Here is an 18,364-nt window from a genome sequence, read left to right on the forward strand (position 1 = left end):
TTGCCCTGAACACAAAACACAAGCTATCAGCTGGCTAGTGTTATTTGTTATATAAAAGTTTGCACAGCTAGAAACTACAGTAGATAGTAATGTCTTTCCTTTTTGACGAGATAACTTCAAATCCACTGTAGTGAACTACTAGCTGGGAGGAAAAAGCTTGCAGTGTCATGGCAATATGGCTGAACAGCTGAATAGTTGGCATTTATGAATGTTATTTTTATTTCTAGAAGTTCAAATACTTTTGCGTCATCAAATAAAACATTCAAGACTGACATAACATTTTACAGTAATGATGAGTAACCAAGTACATACTGACGTTTCTCATCACACTGTTTATGTTGTTTAAGCATTTATCAAAAAGGTCTAAGTTTAAGCTGGGTATGAACTGGTAGATATTTAAATGCCTCATGCATTTCCTGTTGAGCTGATTTCTGAACGAACCACAGGACAAACTGTACCGGCTCACCATTTGACGTTGGCTCCTTCCTCGGACACCTCCACCTCAAACTCCACCTTCTCTCCCACCACAGTGTGGACATCATCCAGCAGCTTGGTGATGGTGACCGGAGGCTCTGAAGACAAATCCAAAGTTTTGAGTCAAACTTTGAAACGGAGGAGAGGAGGGTCACTGAGTCATTAAAGACCTGTACTAATGTATTATGTGTATTACCTACTGTACACTATGTATGTAACTCACCAGAGTAATACTGACCAGAAACAGGAGTGGAGGACAAACGAAGTACTATGCAAATGGGATAAAGAGAGCTGGAAGGTATCTGTACATCTGTATTAGAGCAGCATGAGTAATGCTTTTCTTTTTTTCTTCTTCTTCTTCTGTTTTTTTTGGACAGAGCATGACAAAACAACAACTGTTGGAGCTAGGCTAATTCCTGGCATATGGAAAAAATCTTGATTTCTACAAAAATATAGTTAATAATTACATAAATGTGATTATTTTAATGGAAAAATTTATCATTTTTTAGCCCTAGTAAGTACAGCTTTAATTTTATTTGATAATGGTTCTTAACAAGTACTCATTCAAGTAAAATTAGCTGTACTTCAGCTATTTAAATACTCGTATGGTATATTAGTATTGTCAATAAGTGGAAGAAGAGTCACACACAGAATATATATTTTGGATATGAAGAACAGCACAATATACTCCTGAAGTCCTTTTCAATGCCACCAAACACACCCGTGTTGTGGAGGTGGAAGGTACTTCAAGTCTCCTGAGGAGGTGGGAGTCACATTGTGTAACCACATGGCGTGATGCTTGATGCTCTGCTAGCCTCGGCTATTTGTCATCGTCAGCATCCAGTCCCCCCCCTCCGGACGTCTCAATCCACTTCAACCTCAGCTGGTGAGCCCAGAAACTCCCTGAACCACAGTCACAGCACCACGGAAACATGTACGTGTGTTTGACTGCGGGCCTCACAAAAGTTTTGTGCAATGAGTTGATATCTCTAGTGTAATTCATGGCTTCCCTACATACATTTCTCTCAGGAATATGTGATGTTTGACCATTTTTGTAATATTATTGTTTTACTATGTTAGTTTTTTCTTAAAACAAATGATGAATTGTGTAACTTTTAGCAATAATTTCATATGTGTGAGGTTTTATTCTCTATATTTACAACTCTAAAGATGTTTTCAGACAAAATTTGAGGTCAATTTTAGATTCTGTGCGATTGAATATGATGTAAAAGGAAAGATGCTAGTGGACACAAATAGTTGTAAATTCAACCAGGGCAGCGCAAACTGAGGCGAAGACACTTGAAAGTGTTTCAATGTGCAAAACCTTATTGCTTATCCCGTCGCTTTATGAATCTAGCGTTGTTTCATACAGAGACAAGAGGCAAAATGAGTGAGTTGAACCCTTTGGCCTCAGTGAAGAGTTAAATTAGTCATGCTTCTTCTAATTTAGGATACGTGGCTGCTGCCAAACATGCATTTCTTGCGCTTGATTTATTGTAACTCAAAGATCTGTGTATTCTTGTTTTCCTGTTTAATGTAACAATCTCCAAACCCCTATATCTATTATCTAATTGGGCTAAATTCTTGTTCCACCTTCTACCTACTGACTTAATGTACATCTGTCCTGGTTGACTAGGCCTTTATCTATTTGCCTTTTGCCTTTGTCCTCTTCGACTCTGATGAAGACACAGTAGTGTTGAAATGTTGGACTGTTTGCATTATTAAAGGGTGCAAATCAATCAGTGTGCTCCAGTCTTTTCTCATCTGAAATTTTTCTGTCCCTGACCTGAGATGCACCTGATTCAGCTGCGTATTGCTGGAAGAAGTGAGGAGAAACCCCTTTCTAAAAAGGACTGAGACTAAGGGAAAATAACTGAAATAACTGCTGAGTTTTGAGATCACAAACACACACACAGCCACACAATGGCCGCACATGTTCAGCTGCTAGCTAGCTTACAGCTAACGTCTATATAGCTGGTAAATTGGCTGTTTGGGCCAAATAAACATGGACTGCACAAAATTTGCTTTGCTTTCTGTCCGAACACGCCTTCAGGAGTCACTTTGAATAAAGACTAAATTAGGAAAAGTGAAGCAAATAAACTACTAAAAGTAACAAACAAAGTAAACTTGCCAGGAACATAAATCATGAATCTACATCTTAGAGTTGATACTCATTTTGTAAAGTTTTGTGAGCATTGAATTTGATGTTAGAAACACAACATTCACCTAAGAATCAGTTTGGACCATGACACGGCAAAAGCCCGAGTTTTTGCCTGCAGTAAGTACATTATGCCTGTTTTAAAGTACAGTGACTGCTAGTTTTGACCAGTGCTGCCAACTATTTTCAGCAGGAGGTAGCTAAAGCCTGCTAGAAAAGTCGCTAGCACTAATGTGCATATTCATGACATCGTAACGTAACCATATATACAAGATTTTAAAAAATGAAAGTAAAGAAACTGAAGTAAAGCCGATTGTTTCATCAATCAAATCAATCAAATCTAGGGAGACAGTTGCTAAATTGACAACACTGGTTTTGACTAGCTGTCATCTGCTAAGCTGCCCTAACTAATGATGAATCAATGATAAAAAAAAAAAGGTAGAAGTTTGAATGAATGAAATCTACTTTTATGGATACAAACTTGACAAAAACACTCCACTGCGCACACACAGACACACGCTGTGGCTGCATGTAAAGCAGTGTCTGTGGTGAAGAGCTTACCCTCTCGTATGGGCTCTGATAATGTAAAAAACAGGACGGGCAGCAGTGAGCACACAGACTGAAGTATGGGATTAATGAAGCAGCAGTAGACCCAATTACATCTATTAAATCCTCTCATACTCGCACGCACACACACACACACAAAAAAAAGGACTCAGAAGAGATAAACAGCAAGCACCTGAGCTGAGGAGTGATACATTAGGACGGTATTTGAAATCATTCTCCAATGGGATCAATTATAGATAGATTACATTTCCCTGGTCATTCTGTTACTGTATGCCAAATATAATATAATATAATATAATAGTCCATTAAAAACCTGTCAAGAATCATTTTTCTTCCATTCAACCATTAAAACTGTGGTACAAGAACCAGTAAATTGTTGTACTTCTTGGTGTAAAATTGAAATTAATATTTCAATTCAAATTGCCCTTCAAAAACATCCATATCAGTCAATCTCTAATAAATATAACGAGACATTAATACGTACAGCATGACAACAACGATACATGACATTAAACAAAAACATAAAAATTTCACTCACAACATACCCATTAAAAATGAGTGAGCAGACAACAGAGCACAGCATGCTACTGTGTGGCATAAAAGCATTGAAATAAACAATGACAAACACAAGGAGGGAACAGAGCTGTCAAGCCTCTCAACGCTCAAATGACAGCATTTGCTAAACCGAGCAGAAAAAAAAAAAAAACCCCTCTTCCTCCTGACAGAAGGATTCCTCCAAAGAGAGTGACTCATATACCTTTGACAAAAACCTCCGTGAAGCACTTCTCCTCCCCGACCACGCACTCATACGCTGCGTCATCCGACAGGTTGCACTTGTTGATAGTGAGTGTCCGCTTGTTGCCCACGCTCTCAAACACATACCTGGACGCGCAGGGGATGATGGGGGAAGATTATACAAGGAGGATAAAGAACAAACGAGGAGAAACAAAGAAACAGAGAGACACACAGAGAGAAAGAGAGAGAGAGAGAGAGAGAGAGAGAATAATGAATAACTGCTTTCGGCAAATCCAGCCACAATCAGACGCAGAGGGCCTGAAGACAACGCAGTGACTCACAGTTACAGACCAAGACAAAGGGATCCACATATTCCTCTAGAGACCTTCAAAAACGTACGCAGACACACACACACACACACACACACACATACTGTTGGTTTTCTGTACAAACACGATGACAACCATCAAAGGACTACAGTAGTGCTACATTCTGGTCACATGGGATGGAGGGTAGCGATGGGAAAGATTCCCATGGTTACGCGCTGCAAGCCTTCACATCACTGAGCTGAGCGACAGTTGAGGCAGACTGTCAGTGAATGATGTTAGCTAGTGTAGGGCATCCATGTTTTTATGCTTTTCAGACATTTTGATACATTTGCAGCTTTAAAAAACAAAAAATAGCTTTAAGGCTACAGCTGGCGATTTTCTACATTTTTCTTATTGTAAACAAATCTCATGTGCAGAGCCAAACCAACAATGAATTGTGCGTGTATCCAAAGCCTCTTATTCGTCTGAGCCGTAGACCTCCGTTGTTGTCCAAAAAGTATTAAAAATATGTCAGTGAGCCACACCACTGCATGTTCCTTTGCCACAAACAGTTTGGTCGCCCTACTTTGTTTAGAAACGGCTCCAAAGACTAATAACAGCGATCACGTTTTCAGTCTCAGGAGAGTAGTTCTGTGTAAGGCAGACGCCACTGAGCATGCACAGGAGCTAGCTTGTTGTGCTACATATCACTTTGTTCTGAAGTTCTTGGAGAAATGTACAATGTAGTAAAATTGCCAGCCATATTTTTTTAAAGTAATCCTCAAGAATATTTTTAGAAATGTCTGTTATTCCACAATGTGAAGCCTGTAAAATGTTTTCACCCACCTTGGAAGTTCATGCATTGAATCAGAGCAGATTTGTGTCTTTTTTGGAAACTGATCGACTGGAAATATAATCAAAGTGAAAACAGATCTCTAAAAAAAAAAGTATCTTAATTAAAAATCTAAAATACAAAATACATGTTTGCTGAAGTGCTTTGAGAAATTTACAGTGTAGTCGTTTTTGTCGAAGAATATCTGGAACGCAGGCTTCCTCTCTTTCTCTTTCACTGGAAAACCGTATCCCCAGTGGCTCTAACTCTATAACTTAAAGCATTTGATTAGTTAAAGCTTGATGGTCAAAGAGCCTGGAAGCACCTCCTACAGTAAGAGACTAGGTTCAGGGCAAAAAACCATCTTACCATCTTAATCAAAACAGGAAGAGAACTTTGAATGAACCGCATGGCACTATTCATAATGACAGATGGTGGAACCATTGAAAAAATACCACTCACAACAGCTGTACCCTCTTCAATAAAACAGCAAAAGAAGCCTTTGATGGAGGAGAGGAAAAGAGCAAAGAGGAGAGCGACACTGGAGGCACTGTAGAGAGATCAGCAAGCTGAAGTGGTTTAAAACTTAACATTTATATCAAGTCAGAGTTTGTTTTTAAATCTTCATTCAGGCCAGTTTTGGTTTACATGCTTCCATGTCATGGCATAGTAACACTGAGTAACAACAAAACTATAATCACATCTGGTTAATTAGAAGCGTCTAATTATGCTAATTAGTCTAACAATTTAGTGTTGCATTGCTAACATTTATTTATTTATTATTTATTGGAATGATGTTACAGCAACCAAACTGGTAAGCTAATTAAGCTAATAATACAGGCTATAGGTTAGCTATTAGCTTGTGAGCAAGCATTAAAGTTTTCCAACAGCGGTCCCAATTAGCTCGTTAAATAACAAATTTGTGATGCTACAAGGAAACACTGATGTCAGAACAATGTGCCAACCAAGCAGCCACTTCCACTGCAAAAACACTGCAGAGTCGCACTTGCATAGAGACACTGCATTACATGTATTCCTCAAAGTGTGTCTTGGTGGTAATTTTGAAAAATACTGTTACATTAAAGTTGTATGAACCAGTAGTTTTATATAGAAATGAGTAAGTATAATGTGAAAGGAGTCCCACAGATAAATATCAACCAATTTTGCAGTTCCCCTCAGCTCTACAGAGCCTTTTTAGCGTCTTTTAGGTTATTGTTTTGGTTTATTTAATGGCCTCCTTGGCATACTTTCACCACTCTTATATTATTGTTTTCAGCTGCAACAAGGAGTCTTCAGCCAAAATGCTCAGATAAACCTGCTGTAAACTACCAGCCCGGCATCAAACGGCAGACAGACAAAGTTTGAGACTAGCTAACTTTGCGATGAGCCAGATATATCCCAACACAGCGCTAACGGGAGAGTTGTTGGACTTACGTTCACCAAGTGGACAGAGACAGCTTGCCTCCCAAGTGGCCTAAAAAATCAACTGACACAAGTTTAAACTGATATTGAAATTTAAATAAATTTTCCGTCTCAGCCTAGTGTAAAAACTTTTTGGTGATATATTTTTCTTTTCTTTGCATTTTCAGCGTTTCCACTCAGGTTTTTTTTATGTGCTGTGATGGGTCATCTGGTCCACACCAGCAGGTCCTTGGTCAGCTCCCATCTCCCCATTGGTGCCAGCTGGGAATAGTGGTAAAGCAGCAGTTTCACCACTGTCAGCTCCTGAGGTCTTGGAGGGAGCACATCTGAGGATGGTTACTAATTAGCTGGCCAAGTGGTGAGAATGGCCCTTAAAAAGCAACACATCCATGTAGTATCCCTAAGAGCATAACACAGTCTGGGAGGAATTTCAGTTCTTTCAACCCCCCTTTACCAACCCTCCCCATTAGTCAATAAAGTTATGTTGTGTTTGAGCCTCATTCATGTGTCTGAATAGTGATTCCCTTGGTTTAAAGCCCCCCCAGTTACCACAGCTCAAATTGAAAATGCAAATAAAAACAGTTGGATGGAAATGCACCCTCTAGTGAGTATACTCTAACCTCAAACAATTGCAAATAATTATCAGACTAAGCCTTCTAGTGTTCTCCTAAACATCATGGTTCAGTACACATACACACAAACACACATCCTGTACAGTACACCTATAATTTATAGTGGTAATTGGCTCACTTGGCTGATGGTTTAATTTCCTGTCCGTTTTTTAGCCACTTGATTGGAGCGTTGGGGTCAGCCACCTCCACAGAGAGCTGGATCCTCCTGCCCTTGTCCACTGAATAAGCTGGATCCAGCTTCTTCAGGAAAGCTGACAAGGAAATATCCTGTTAGTATAGTTCAACCACTGCTCTAATAGCCAAATAAACCATAAATGCCAACCAGAAGCAGGCATATGCTAACATACATTCCACCTGTCGTCACAGCAATATAACTTCTCCCTCGAGGCCGTTAAAAGCTGCTGGTATTTACAGCCTACTGCACTAGAGAGCTCTTGTTTCCTGCCTGCCGCCTCACTCGCTAGCGCACAGTCTGTTTTTTTTGCTCCTCACCGTCACTCTTCTTGGGCTCCACCTTCCTCATCTTCTTCAACCTCTTCAGCATGCCCCTCAGGTCTGTGATGCCGTACTCAAAGGCAATCTTCTCATAGTCACAGGGCCTGGCCTCTTTCAAGATTTCCCATACATCCACTTCCTCTTTGGGCGTTTCATTTTTTTTTTTCTCCCTGAGTATGTATGAGTGATTGTGAGTGAGGTAAAAATCAGACAGAGAACCAAATTTCAGACAGTGGAAGAGATTAATCCATTTCTTGTAGTTGATGTAGCTGATTTTACCTTTTCTTGAGCAGGGCGCTGAAGTCTAGATCACCAGCATCCTCACCTGCATCTCCACTGGAGTTAAAAGAAAAGAGAACTGGGGGATTAATTTCATCACATATAACCGTGAATCCATTTTAATGTTCTACCTCGTCATGGTACATTTATAAATCTGTGCTGTTTACAACACTTATGAATTGGATAGTGAAAGAAAAGCATTAGCAAATATACATTCAATCATACACCCCCCCCCCCCCCCCCCCCTTTTCTTCCACATTACACAAACCTATAAATAGGCATAGAAATTACAAGACACATTCATAAACCCAGCAAAATGGAGTTCTAATGAATTGCTGCCTGTAGTAAGAGCTTACCCTTTTTTCATCCTGTGTGTTTTCGGATAGACGTAAAAAAATAGGATGAGTGAGAACATAGAGCAGAGCGTTTGATGAAGACTACAAGCTACCATCATGCCCTAAATTCAAGTGACAGACAACAATCACAGTAGACAAAGCACATGTAAGCAGCAGACATGACAGAAACAAGCTATAAGCAACATAGCGTTTGCTGTTTATACATAAACAAACAATTGCACATATCACAGGAAGCACCAGTATAAATATGCTTGTATGCATGAGGGATACATAGGACATTTTAAAACTGGTGTTTCCTCATGAAGGCGGCTGATAAACCAAATATTTAATCATAATTAGCATCAAGTATAAGAATCCTCAGGCAGCAGACCCACTGTGGTTCTCCTTTACTTTAGCTGCTGTGGTTCAAATAAAAGATCTCAATGAGTGACATTTATACTTGATGACAATCAGATTGCGCAGGTTTTTAAAGATAGCAAAGGTGTTGTTAGCATGAATGTGGCTGAATGTGGTGATGTGATGTGGAAGTCTTAGACATGGTCATTGGTGATTGGTAGTACACACTTAAGATTCAAGAAATAAAATGCAGCTTCATGCAGAACAATCTGTCGAAGACTTTACAGATCGGCAGCATAAACCCTTTATTACACCTACATGCACATATGCAAGTGAAGGGCGGGCGGGGGGGAGTTTAGTCATGTGTTCTTGAATCATCAGTCACCCTCTTGTACTCAACAAGGTGACAAGTGCTGTGTGTGGCGCACGCCAATAAATGTCCACAGGCTCGCATGCTTATTGTTTTCCACTGTCAACGGTTTTAGCAGCTCCCTCGGAGCATGCAGTGTGTTTTCTTGACCCGGTTGAGGCTCACTGAACCCCACGGAAAGAGCAAGATAAATGCCGATAAATTCAAAGCCATTCTGAGTGATCATGTTCGTCCTAGGGATGAACGGTTCATCCAAGGATAACATCCATCCATGCTATCCTTGCCATCCTGATGGGAGTAAATTCTCCCAGGGTTATAATGCTCTTGTTCACAGGACACACGTGATGGCCAAACGGTTGGGTGAGCATGAAAACGATGTACTGTGGCCAGATCTGAACCTACAGTACTTGAGCACTTCTGGGAGATTCTGCAGCAGTATGTCAGATAACCATAAAACACCAAGTTTTATACCTTGTATGTTTAAAGGCATTTTTGTCATCAAAAATTCATTTATGTGATCTGGGGATTACTGTGATATTACTGTTAGCTCATCTCACAGCCTATGTAATTAAAAAACATTTAATGATTCAAAGAACGGTTGCTGCATTCAGGTATAATTGATGCTCTCTATGAAAACAAAAACTGCAAACCATTTTTTCTTCTACGTTTGCAAGTGTCAGTGACACAAACACACTATGATTAAGAAGTATTTAAAGACAAACCTGGAAGGAGACAGAGCTAAGTAATTGGCCAAAATGAGGCAATGCCCTCATCTTACTGTATGTGCAAACATTTGAGGCTGCAATACATTAACTGCAAGCCTTAAACCATCACTGCCTCCCTTTCTAAAATAGAAAACACACACTTGGCACCCAGCTTACCCTGCTGTACCTCATCCATCCTTGTGGCTGGAAAATACAACCATATTGTGGTTTGTGGAGCATTTTAGCTGCGACATGATTACCATTTGGTGTCTCCTTTATTTTGGCATTCATCTGTGTGTGTAATCATGCCATACAGTATAAATACCGCATGTTTGCTGACACACTTGTACACATTTCCCTGTCAAGAATAAACATACTATGGAATAACGAATGCAAGCTCGAAATGAGTCAAAACGCTGTTCATCACACAGTGTGAGCAACACTCACGGACTGTGGTGCCAGCGTACAGTATGTATTCCACAGAATAGTTTCTGCTTCTCTTTGAAGCCCTTTCAGCCGGCCAACCAGCTGAAATCAGCAAAGAGACAACATGAAGAAGAAAAAAAATAGCCCGGGGCATATGATGGAGAGCTCAGGCTATTTTCAGACGTGAAACACACTACTTTATAGTCTGGAATTTTGGAAAACAGTCCAGAAAAATACTTAATTAACAGCAGTAAGTATCCTAAAGACCAGATCACTTGTACTGTGTTACTGTTTCATGACACTGCAGCAACAGAATCACACACACGCGAGTATCCCATATGAAGCAGGATTCTCCATACTTTACCTTCTAGAGGTTGAGCTCCATGACTTACGCATAACAAGGTGCTTAACACACTCATCCATTATCTCTCCAGCAACATATTTGAGGTTGAACCAACTTTTCACTTTCTATTTATCACACCAGCCTTTCTCCCTTGCCCTCTCTCTCTCTCTCTCTCTCTCTCTCTCTCTCTATCTCCCTCATATCAGCATTCTGCAAATAAGCACGCTGACATCCTGTCTAAACCACAAAATGATGCTGTCTTTTTACATGTTGCGTTTCTCATCTTACCTGTGCCTTTCTGCTCGTGGTCTAATGAGGGACGGAAATTATATTTTTAAACACAGATTACAAATGTGGAGACTTAGGGTGTCAGTGCAAAGGTGTCGGCTGATTTACGATCACACAGTGCTCATACAGTGTACAGGCGAAATAAAAAAAAAAAAAAAGCTACAGACTCACAGGAAACATACAGGCAGAGACAGAAATAGATAGTGAGGAAAACAGATACATATTTAAAAGAAAAAAAGTCCCTTCAGAGCCTGTCACCAAGGCATGTGATGAAATATATAAGATGTTAAACCATGAGGGACTTCAGGTGAAGCAAAAACACCAAGGCGGGAGATGCACTGAGACGTGACAGAAAGAGGAGAGATAGCAGACAGACTGACTCGTACAAAGTCGGCTACAACTGAGGGAAAGACAGACACATGGGCAGAGACACTCGTTGAGACTGACAGATGCCTACAGGCAGCGATCTACAGAGGAGCATATGGGAGACAGTGTGACAGGTGACATGTTGAGTAGACCCTCGCCGACACTGACACTCACGATCGCTTAAACGCCTCCAAGATGTTGTGCTGCTGCTGCTCCTCTTGTACAGCTGAAACCAGACAGAATGAGAAAGACTGGTGAGGGCTCTGCTTGGTTAATTCATTACACAGCGGGCTTGAGCAGCAGCAAAGGAATAATGGACTGATGACCTCGCCAGGCCACTAAATGATAGGACCTAATGTGTATCGCACTCACTGAGTTATTGGCTGACAAAGCCAGTTACATAGTAATGGTGGATACGCTGAATGGAAGATGACAATAATGTGATTAAGTGTCTGTCTCCAGACCTACCCTGCACGGAGACTTCGAATGTGCAGCTGTCGCACTTGTCTTTGGAGGTGACCTCGCAGCGGTAGCCACCTGCGTCTCCATCCACTACTTTGATGATGCTCATCTCGTAAGTGTAGATCTGACAGTGAGAGAGAGAGAGAGAGAGAGAGAGATGGGTTGATATGCAACACAATTAAATGAACACCCGTGCACACATATACAGTACATGCACAGATATGCAATACGTGCTCACAAACACACGCTCGGAGTGTACAGACGACACAGTGAGACCGATATCATCTCCATCGGGCTCATGTTGGCTCAGTCAGCTGGTCGGTCCATGCAGTTTGTTTGATTACATGTTTATCATTCCCTTTTAACCATTCTGCACAAAAGTTGAGTCATTCTATAGTCACATATTCTACACACTAATAATTAAGTCAATTAAAACAAAGTTGCAAAGTGCGTCACATAAAAAACAAATAAAAACACAACAATAACAAAATAACAGTACTAAAAGAACAACATAAATATTAAAATAGTAAAACCCATAAAACAGAATAAAACTTAGAATCAGGTGAAATCAGGGAAGGCGGTGCGATAAAAGTACGTTTTGAGCTTAGATTTAAAAGAAGCCAATGACTCAGCCTGCCTTGTTTCCTCAGGCAGGGTGTTCCAGAGCCTCGGGGCTCTTATTTCAAAAGCTCTGTCCCCCTTAGTCTTCAGCCGAGAGTCTGGAACAGATAGAAGGCCCCTGCCTGAGGATGTCAAAGTGCAAGCAGGGTCGTACGGGGATAACACATCTGAGATATATTGAGTCAGACCATTTAGTGCCTTGTAAGTAACTAAAAGAACCTTGAAATCAATTCTAAAATGTACTGGGAGCCAATGTAAAGAGGCTAAAACCACGGTGATGTGTTCAAACCTGTTTAATCTGGTTAAAAGCCTGGCAGCTGAGTTTTGTACTGTCTGTAAGCGCTCTACAGTTTTTCTATTTAGGCATGTAAAAAGCATGTAAAATGGTATCTGTATCTTTAAAACTTAAAGTAGGTTGCATTCTGGTGATGTTCCTTAGTTGATAAAATAATGTTTGTACAGGTTTTGTAATGTGCTGCTCAAAGTTTAAATTACAGACGCCAAGATTTCTGACAACAGGCTTAATGTATTCAGACAGGTACTCAGTAGATGGCAGTATTTGAATGGTTGTATTGCCGGAGCCATTTACAAGAATTTCTGTTTTGGTAGAGTTCAGTTGAAGAAAATTCTTAGACATCCAGTTTCTTACATCTGCTAGGCACTCCTGTAAAGAGCTCAGCATACTGGGATCAGTGGGCCTAACAGGAACATAAAGCTGTGTATCGTCAGCATAACGGCGAAAGAAAACACCATGTCTACAAATAATATGACCTAATGGGAGCATATAAAAAGAGTAAAATTGGTCCCAAAATTGACTCTTGAACCTACAGAATGAATGTTAACGGACACAGAATTTTCTGTAAGATTGTTTACGATTGCGCTGCATAATATTCGATCCAACTCAGCGCCGTACCCGATATGCCCACCCATTGCCTCAGTCTGTCTAATAACATGCTGTGATCAATCGTGTCAAACACTGCAAGCAAATCAAGCAGTACAAGAATGGAACAAATGCCAGCATCATTGGTCATTAAAAGGTCATTTGTGACTTTAAGAAGGGCAGTCTCTGTGCTGCGATGCTAACGGAAACCAGATCGGAAGGTTTAAAAAATGCTGTTTTCTTCCACAGCAGTTGCTAAGCCATGATTTTTTTTTTTCAAATATTTTGGAGATCAAAAGTAATTTTGAAATAGGTTGTTAATTTTCAAGAGCCATATGGTCAAGCCCAGGCTTTTTTAGGAGTGGCTGAACACTAGCAGTTTTAAAGTAGTCTGGGATGCAGCCCAAGGATAGAGAACCATTAAAAATTGAGAGCAACCAGGGCCCAATTGTTTCATTGCATCAATTAAAAACTTTGTTGGCATTGTCTCTAATGGACAAGAGGACACCTTCGTGTGAGATACTATATTAAAAATTTCAGTAAGGGTAAGCAGGATGAAATGGCTCTTGTGGGTCTTGTTCTGGGGAATCAAAATCAGTGAATGTTGTGCAAGATCTTATAGTGACCCTGATAGACTCTGCTTTCTCTGTAAAATAAATTCAAAAACTTTCACACTCAGCATCACATTCAGCAGGACCATTTGGAGGGTCTGGATTCACCAGTTGATCAATAGTCTTGAATAAAAACCTAGGATTACGCTGATTTTCTGATATGAGATTTGAGAAGTATTGTGTTCTTGTGTCTTTCACCATCATGTTGTAATGAAGTATAAGCTCCTTTATTGCCACATAGTGGACCTAAAGACTGGTTTTTCTTCCACCTCCGCTCAGCCAACACTCTCTTTTACAGCTACGAGTACTTTCATTTATCCAAGGTTGCAACTTACAACTTACTTTAAGGAGAGAAACTGTATCCAAAGTTGAAGAGCATAAATACTTAAAGCGGTCAACTAGGTCATTGACGCGGAGAGTTTTCAAAATGAAAAAAGAACACAAAACCTTAGGGGCACTTTGTTCATTAAGACCCTTATGCACATAACATCGGGCATAAGTAGCAGACTGCAATTCACAGGAAAAAATGATGCATTTGTGGTCAGAAAATGGTATGTCCAGACACTCCAAGACTGACACATTTACACACAGGGTGAAAATTAAATCAAGAGTATGACTACAGTTATGTGTTGGACCATACACGTGTTGTACAAGGTTGAGTCAATAATATTTAAAAAATCACAGGCAAGAGCATTGGATGGGTCATCAGTGTGAATGTTAAAATCACCACAGAGAGCAGCCCTGTTGTAATTTATTGCAAAACTAGATAAGAAATTAGATAAAAATCCATTATTTGATTATTTGGGGCGGTAAATTAAAGATGCAAGGACGGGTTGCAAACCACTGAGTTTAAACGTTGGCACCTCAAAGGAGGAAAACTTGTGGGCAGATGTTTGGTTACATTTGAATTTTTCCAATACACATTCGTTCTACCTATTGGTCTGTAGAGAGGCAGCTTCCAGAGGCTAACCAATAAATATAGACCTGGAAAATGTGTATGATATGTCCAATTTAATACATTTAGAAGTTAAAGCTTTAGTTAAAGATTATCATTATCGCTCCTAAAAAATCCATATCAGTCTTGCCCCAGTTTGCTGAAATACTCTGTGTAGTGAGGAATGCATAAAAGGTATATGGTATAGGCAGTATATTGTAAACATGCATACCTTGGTGTTTCTGTCATAGGTCTCTTTGAACTGCAGGTGCTTTCCGGCTTTGCTGCACAGGTCAAGCCACTTCCCCTTCAGCCACTTCATGTTTGGCTTCCTTGTCAGGTTGGACGAGTCCACTTTAGCCACAAACGTGATGTCCTTGCCTGCCACGAACAAAGATGAGACACAGTAATTAATTAAAACAAACGAACTGTCTGTACTCCAACTGGAATTTGGCATTAAGTGGGCCACTCCTTTCATTTTGGATATAATTCAGGGTTTTTATAGTGGATGATTTTGCTGGACCTTTTGTTGCTGTTGCACTCTCTGGCTTCGAGACGAACAGGCCGGTCAGTTGGGACAGCTGGGGATCCTCCCCTGGTACGATCTCTGCCGTGAGTGTTAAGTAGAGGGATCACAAAATTAGAACAAGAAAACATTATCAGGGCATGACTCAGATAAAGACACAGGACAAACACACAGTTTATAGACGACAACAGGAGACAACGAGATCAAGCAAACCGCCAAATCAACATTCTTCTTAATCTTGGTGCTTTTACAATGAATTTGCCGATCATTTGGGGAACTTCATAAGTCTATTTTGATGACAGGAAGTCTTAAGCTCAGGGATATGTTTCTTTTCTATGGTTAGTAAGCACTGAAACTGAGCAACAGTCTTTACATAAAGCAAAAACCATTCAGCATGTTTGCCTTTGCTGTTACACTGCATAAGCCATTTGGGACCACTAACAAATGACAGGCAACCAAGGAGCCCTGTGGAACCGACTGGCCCCAGGGAAAAAAGAAACTCCCTAGATCACCTTTGAAGACATCACATTATGGTTGACTCTTTGCAATCTTCTGCTACACAGACAGAACATAAGCTGAAACTGCATCAGCTCTTATCTTAGTAATAAAAAATGAGCTGCTCTTTTATCCGTTCGCTTGTTTCTGTTGCAAGTAAATTGATGTAACCTCTGTAAGGTGTTTGCTTGTCAGCTGATATGCTTTACAGAGATGCTAACGTATTCATTTCTCTTACCATCAGGAGGCAACTCTGCATCGGGGTGGGGGGGTGGAGGGGGTGGGGGTGGAAAAAAGAAAGAGAGAGTGGGGAACACGTCAGTCTGTACAGTATCTGTGCTGTGCTGTTAAACAACACAAGCGTTAATTGGCCCAATGATAATCTTGACTCCAGGTGAGGAACACTCACACATTAAATCAATGTACTCTCACACTCCAAAAAACACATCTTCGTTTTTTGCTGACTCTAATTAACAAATACTGTTTTTTTTTTCTTTCTCAAAAAGAAAAAACACACAACTGTTAATGAGTTATGTCTTCAACAATCAAGTTCAAAAAAATCACTTTAACTGTGCTGAAGTCAGGCTACATAAACTGTTTCTCTTCTTCTTTCCGAATCTGAGTCAAACATACATTAAGTTTTACAGAAAAAAGAGGAATTACGGACAAGCAGCAGGTAAAAATGAAAGCATATTGGACCGCCAATCAAGTAGAGTGAGTAGGGCCCTGGGTGGACATCCATTGGACGAGAACAGTTGCTGAGAGAATGGATCCAGGGTCACGTGTCAAATAAGGTCATGCGTCTCCATAAATTCAGAGAGCTACACCGTCGGCGCCTCTTCCTCTCTCTCTCTCTCTCACTCTCTCTCTCTCTCTCTCTCTTTCTCTCTCTCTCTCTCTCTCTGCTTTTATGGGCTCAGTTAATTTGATCTTTTAATCAAAAGTGCCCCTGAGGACAGATCCAAGTTCAGATGTTCAGGATGATTTAAAAGGTTTCAGTTAGAATGCTAAGTAGGTAAAGCTGATCCTGGAATGGCACCCAGGGGACACTTTTGAATGTTTACACTCTTACACTGTTACATTGGACACTTGCTGTGTTTGGGATGAGGGTTGCGCAGTGAAATTAACTCCAGACACTGTTCTCGGCTCTGGGAATCATTGGGAATAGAAATTTGGGATTTTTGGATTTAAAGCCTGCTGTCTAATTAAGAGTTCACATCCATACTACATCTGAATAGTAACATATTCCATCTATAAAATATTATACTATACATAGATTGTATAGTACTGTAATTTCACCTTTATTACTTATTCAGTATATCATCAATTTATCATCAAAGCCCCACCAGATAGAAAACTCTGCGTCTCAAACTCCTTCAGTCTTTGCATTGTTTTCATCCTTTTTGTTTTACTTCCCTTTATCTATCCGCCGCGAGGCACTTTGTCACTTTTGTCAGCTACATAAATAAAGTCGTGATTATTATTACACCCTATGTCCGAAAATCTTCAAAGCTGTACATCAACACCGCGGCTGAACAAATGAACGGCTTTATAACCAATAATGAATCCATCTGCTGCTGCGTGACAACCTGTGATCTTAAGCAACAGCGATGGCCATCACCAGAGCAATACCAGGCTTCGGTGGAGGGGGGCAGGGGGCAGTTTTAGCCTGTCACAGTCGGTGACAGATACCCATGTCCACTAACACACAAGGTGTTTGACTTTGACACAATGCAAGCACAAAAACAGAAAGCACAAGCAGGCCAGGAAACGTTGTATTGTGTTTTGTTTTGTTTTGTTTTTTTTTCTTACCATCCCTAGGCTCATTGCTTGCTGAAAGAAAAGAAACAGGTTAGTACATGGAAATGAGAACTGGAGACAATGAAGGGTTAAAACACTTCCCACAGTACTGCTCTGGTCCCGTCAGATTGCAGAGATGTGTACGTATATGTGTGTGTGTGTGTATATGTGTGTGTGTGTGTGTGTGTGTGTGTGTGTGTGTGTGTGATTATGAATGAAAGAGCAGTTCAACAAAGATCGGATTAAAGACAATGTATAAGCCTATTCACCGAGACAACTACAATATCTTCAGAGAGATTGCCCACACAGTCACACACACACACACACACACACACACACACACACACACACACACACATACAGACAAACACACTTAATCAGAAAGCAAAGCGCTTACCTACAGTAGGCTGGGCATCTGTTAATGAAGAATAAGCACAGGTTAAGCAGATGAACTGGATCAAATGAGTAGTAATGCAGATAATAATGTACCGAGAGCATTTAACACACACATATACTGTTCACACACAATTATGATGAAATGGAGCTTTATGAGCCAACTGCAGCTCTATGAATTACAGATTACTGATCATTTTAGAGATTAATTGATGATTATTTAAGAGATTAAAGGCACAATGAGCACACACACACACATCAATTAACAGAACTATTTAGCAAAAGGACAACGCTTACCCGCTACAGCAGGCTGCATCTCTGCCAAATGAAAATGACATGAGAACTTAAAGGGGAACAGCAGCCACTTTTAATTTTTTTTTTTCCCACCAACTCAAAATGATGTGGTTTTCCTGTTGCGAGTGTTTGTTCATTGTTGCAGCTTTTACAGTTTTTGCCACAAAAAAATCACTTTTCCGTTGACACCTCTCGTCTGCATCTGCTCTCGTCAGATACAGATGCAAATTATATCCAGTAAAATCAGATCTGAGCGT

General features: G+C 40.3%; 1 protein-coding gene across 14 annotated transcripts in view; it reads right to left on the reverse strand.

Annotated features, from left to right (window-relative positions):
- The window catches only part of mybpc2a (myosin binding protein Ca), a 56,846-nt gene that overhangs the window by 18,648 nt on the left and 19,834 nt on the right, over window positions 1-18,364 (reverse strand). For 8 of the 14 annotated variants that reach the window (XM_042391589.1, XM_042391599.1, XM_042391602.1 and 5 more), the window contains 14 exons: window positions 18,111-18,131; window positions 17,818-17,835; window positions 17,433-17,453; window positions 15,859-15,873; window positions 15,123-15,206; window positions 14,832-14,980; window positions 11,560-11,677; window positions 11,266-11,317; window positions 8,259-8,270; window positions 7,903-7,959; window positions 7,621-7,793; window positions 7,247-7,379; window positions 3,957-4,081; window positions 467-572 (listed from right to left, as the gene is read on the reverse strand). In XM_042391589.1, coding sequence (XP_042247523.1) covers window positions 467-572; window positions 3,957-4,081; window positions 7,247-7,379; window positions 7,621-7,793; window positions 7,903-7,959; window positions 8,259-8,270; window positions 11,266-11,317; window positions 11,560-11,677; window positions 14,832-14,980; window positions 15,123-15,206; window positions 15,859-15,873; window positions 17,433-17,453; window positions 17,818-17,835; window positions 18,111-18,131 — 1,084 coding nt within the window. The remainder of the gene's footprint in view (window positions 1-466; window positions 573-3,956; window positions 4,082-7,246; window positions 7,380-7,620; window positions 7,794-7,902; window positions 7,960-8,258; window positions 8,271-11,265; window positions 11,318-11,559; window positions 11,678-14,831; window positions 14,981-15,122; window positions 15,207-15,858; window positions 15,874-17,432; window positions 17,454-17,817; window positions 17,836-18,110; window positions 18,132-18,364) is intronic. The other 6 variants (XM_042391596.1, XM_042391593.1, XM_042391591.1 and 3 more) reach the window with 5 other exon arrangements.

Source organism: Thunnus maccoyii, chromosome 18, assembly GCF_910596095.1.
Source record: "Thunnus maccoyii chromosome 18, fThuMac1.1, whole genome shotgun sequence".
Taxonomy (NCBI): domain Eukaryota; kingdom Metazoa; phylum Chordata; class Actinopteri; order Scombriformes; family Scombridae; genus Thunnus; species Thunnus maccoyii.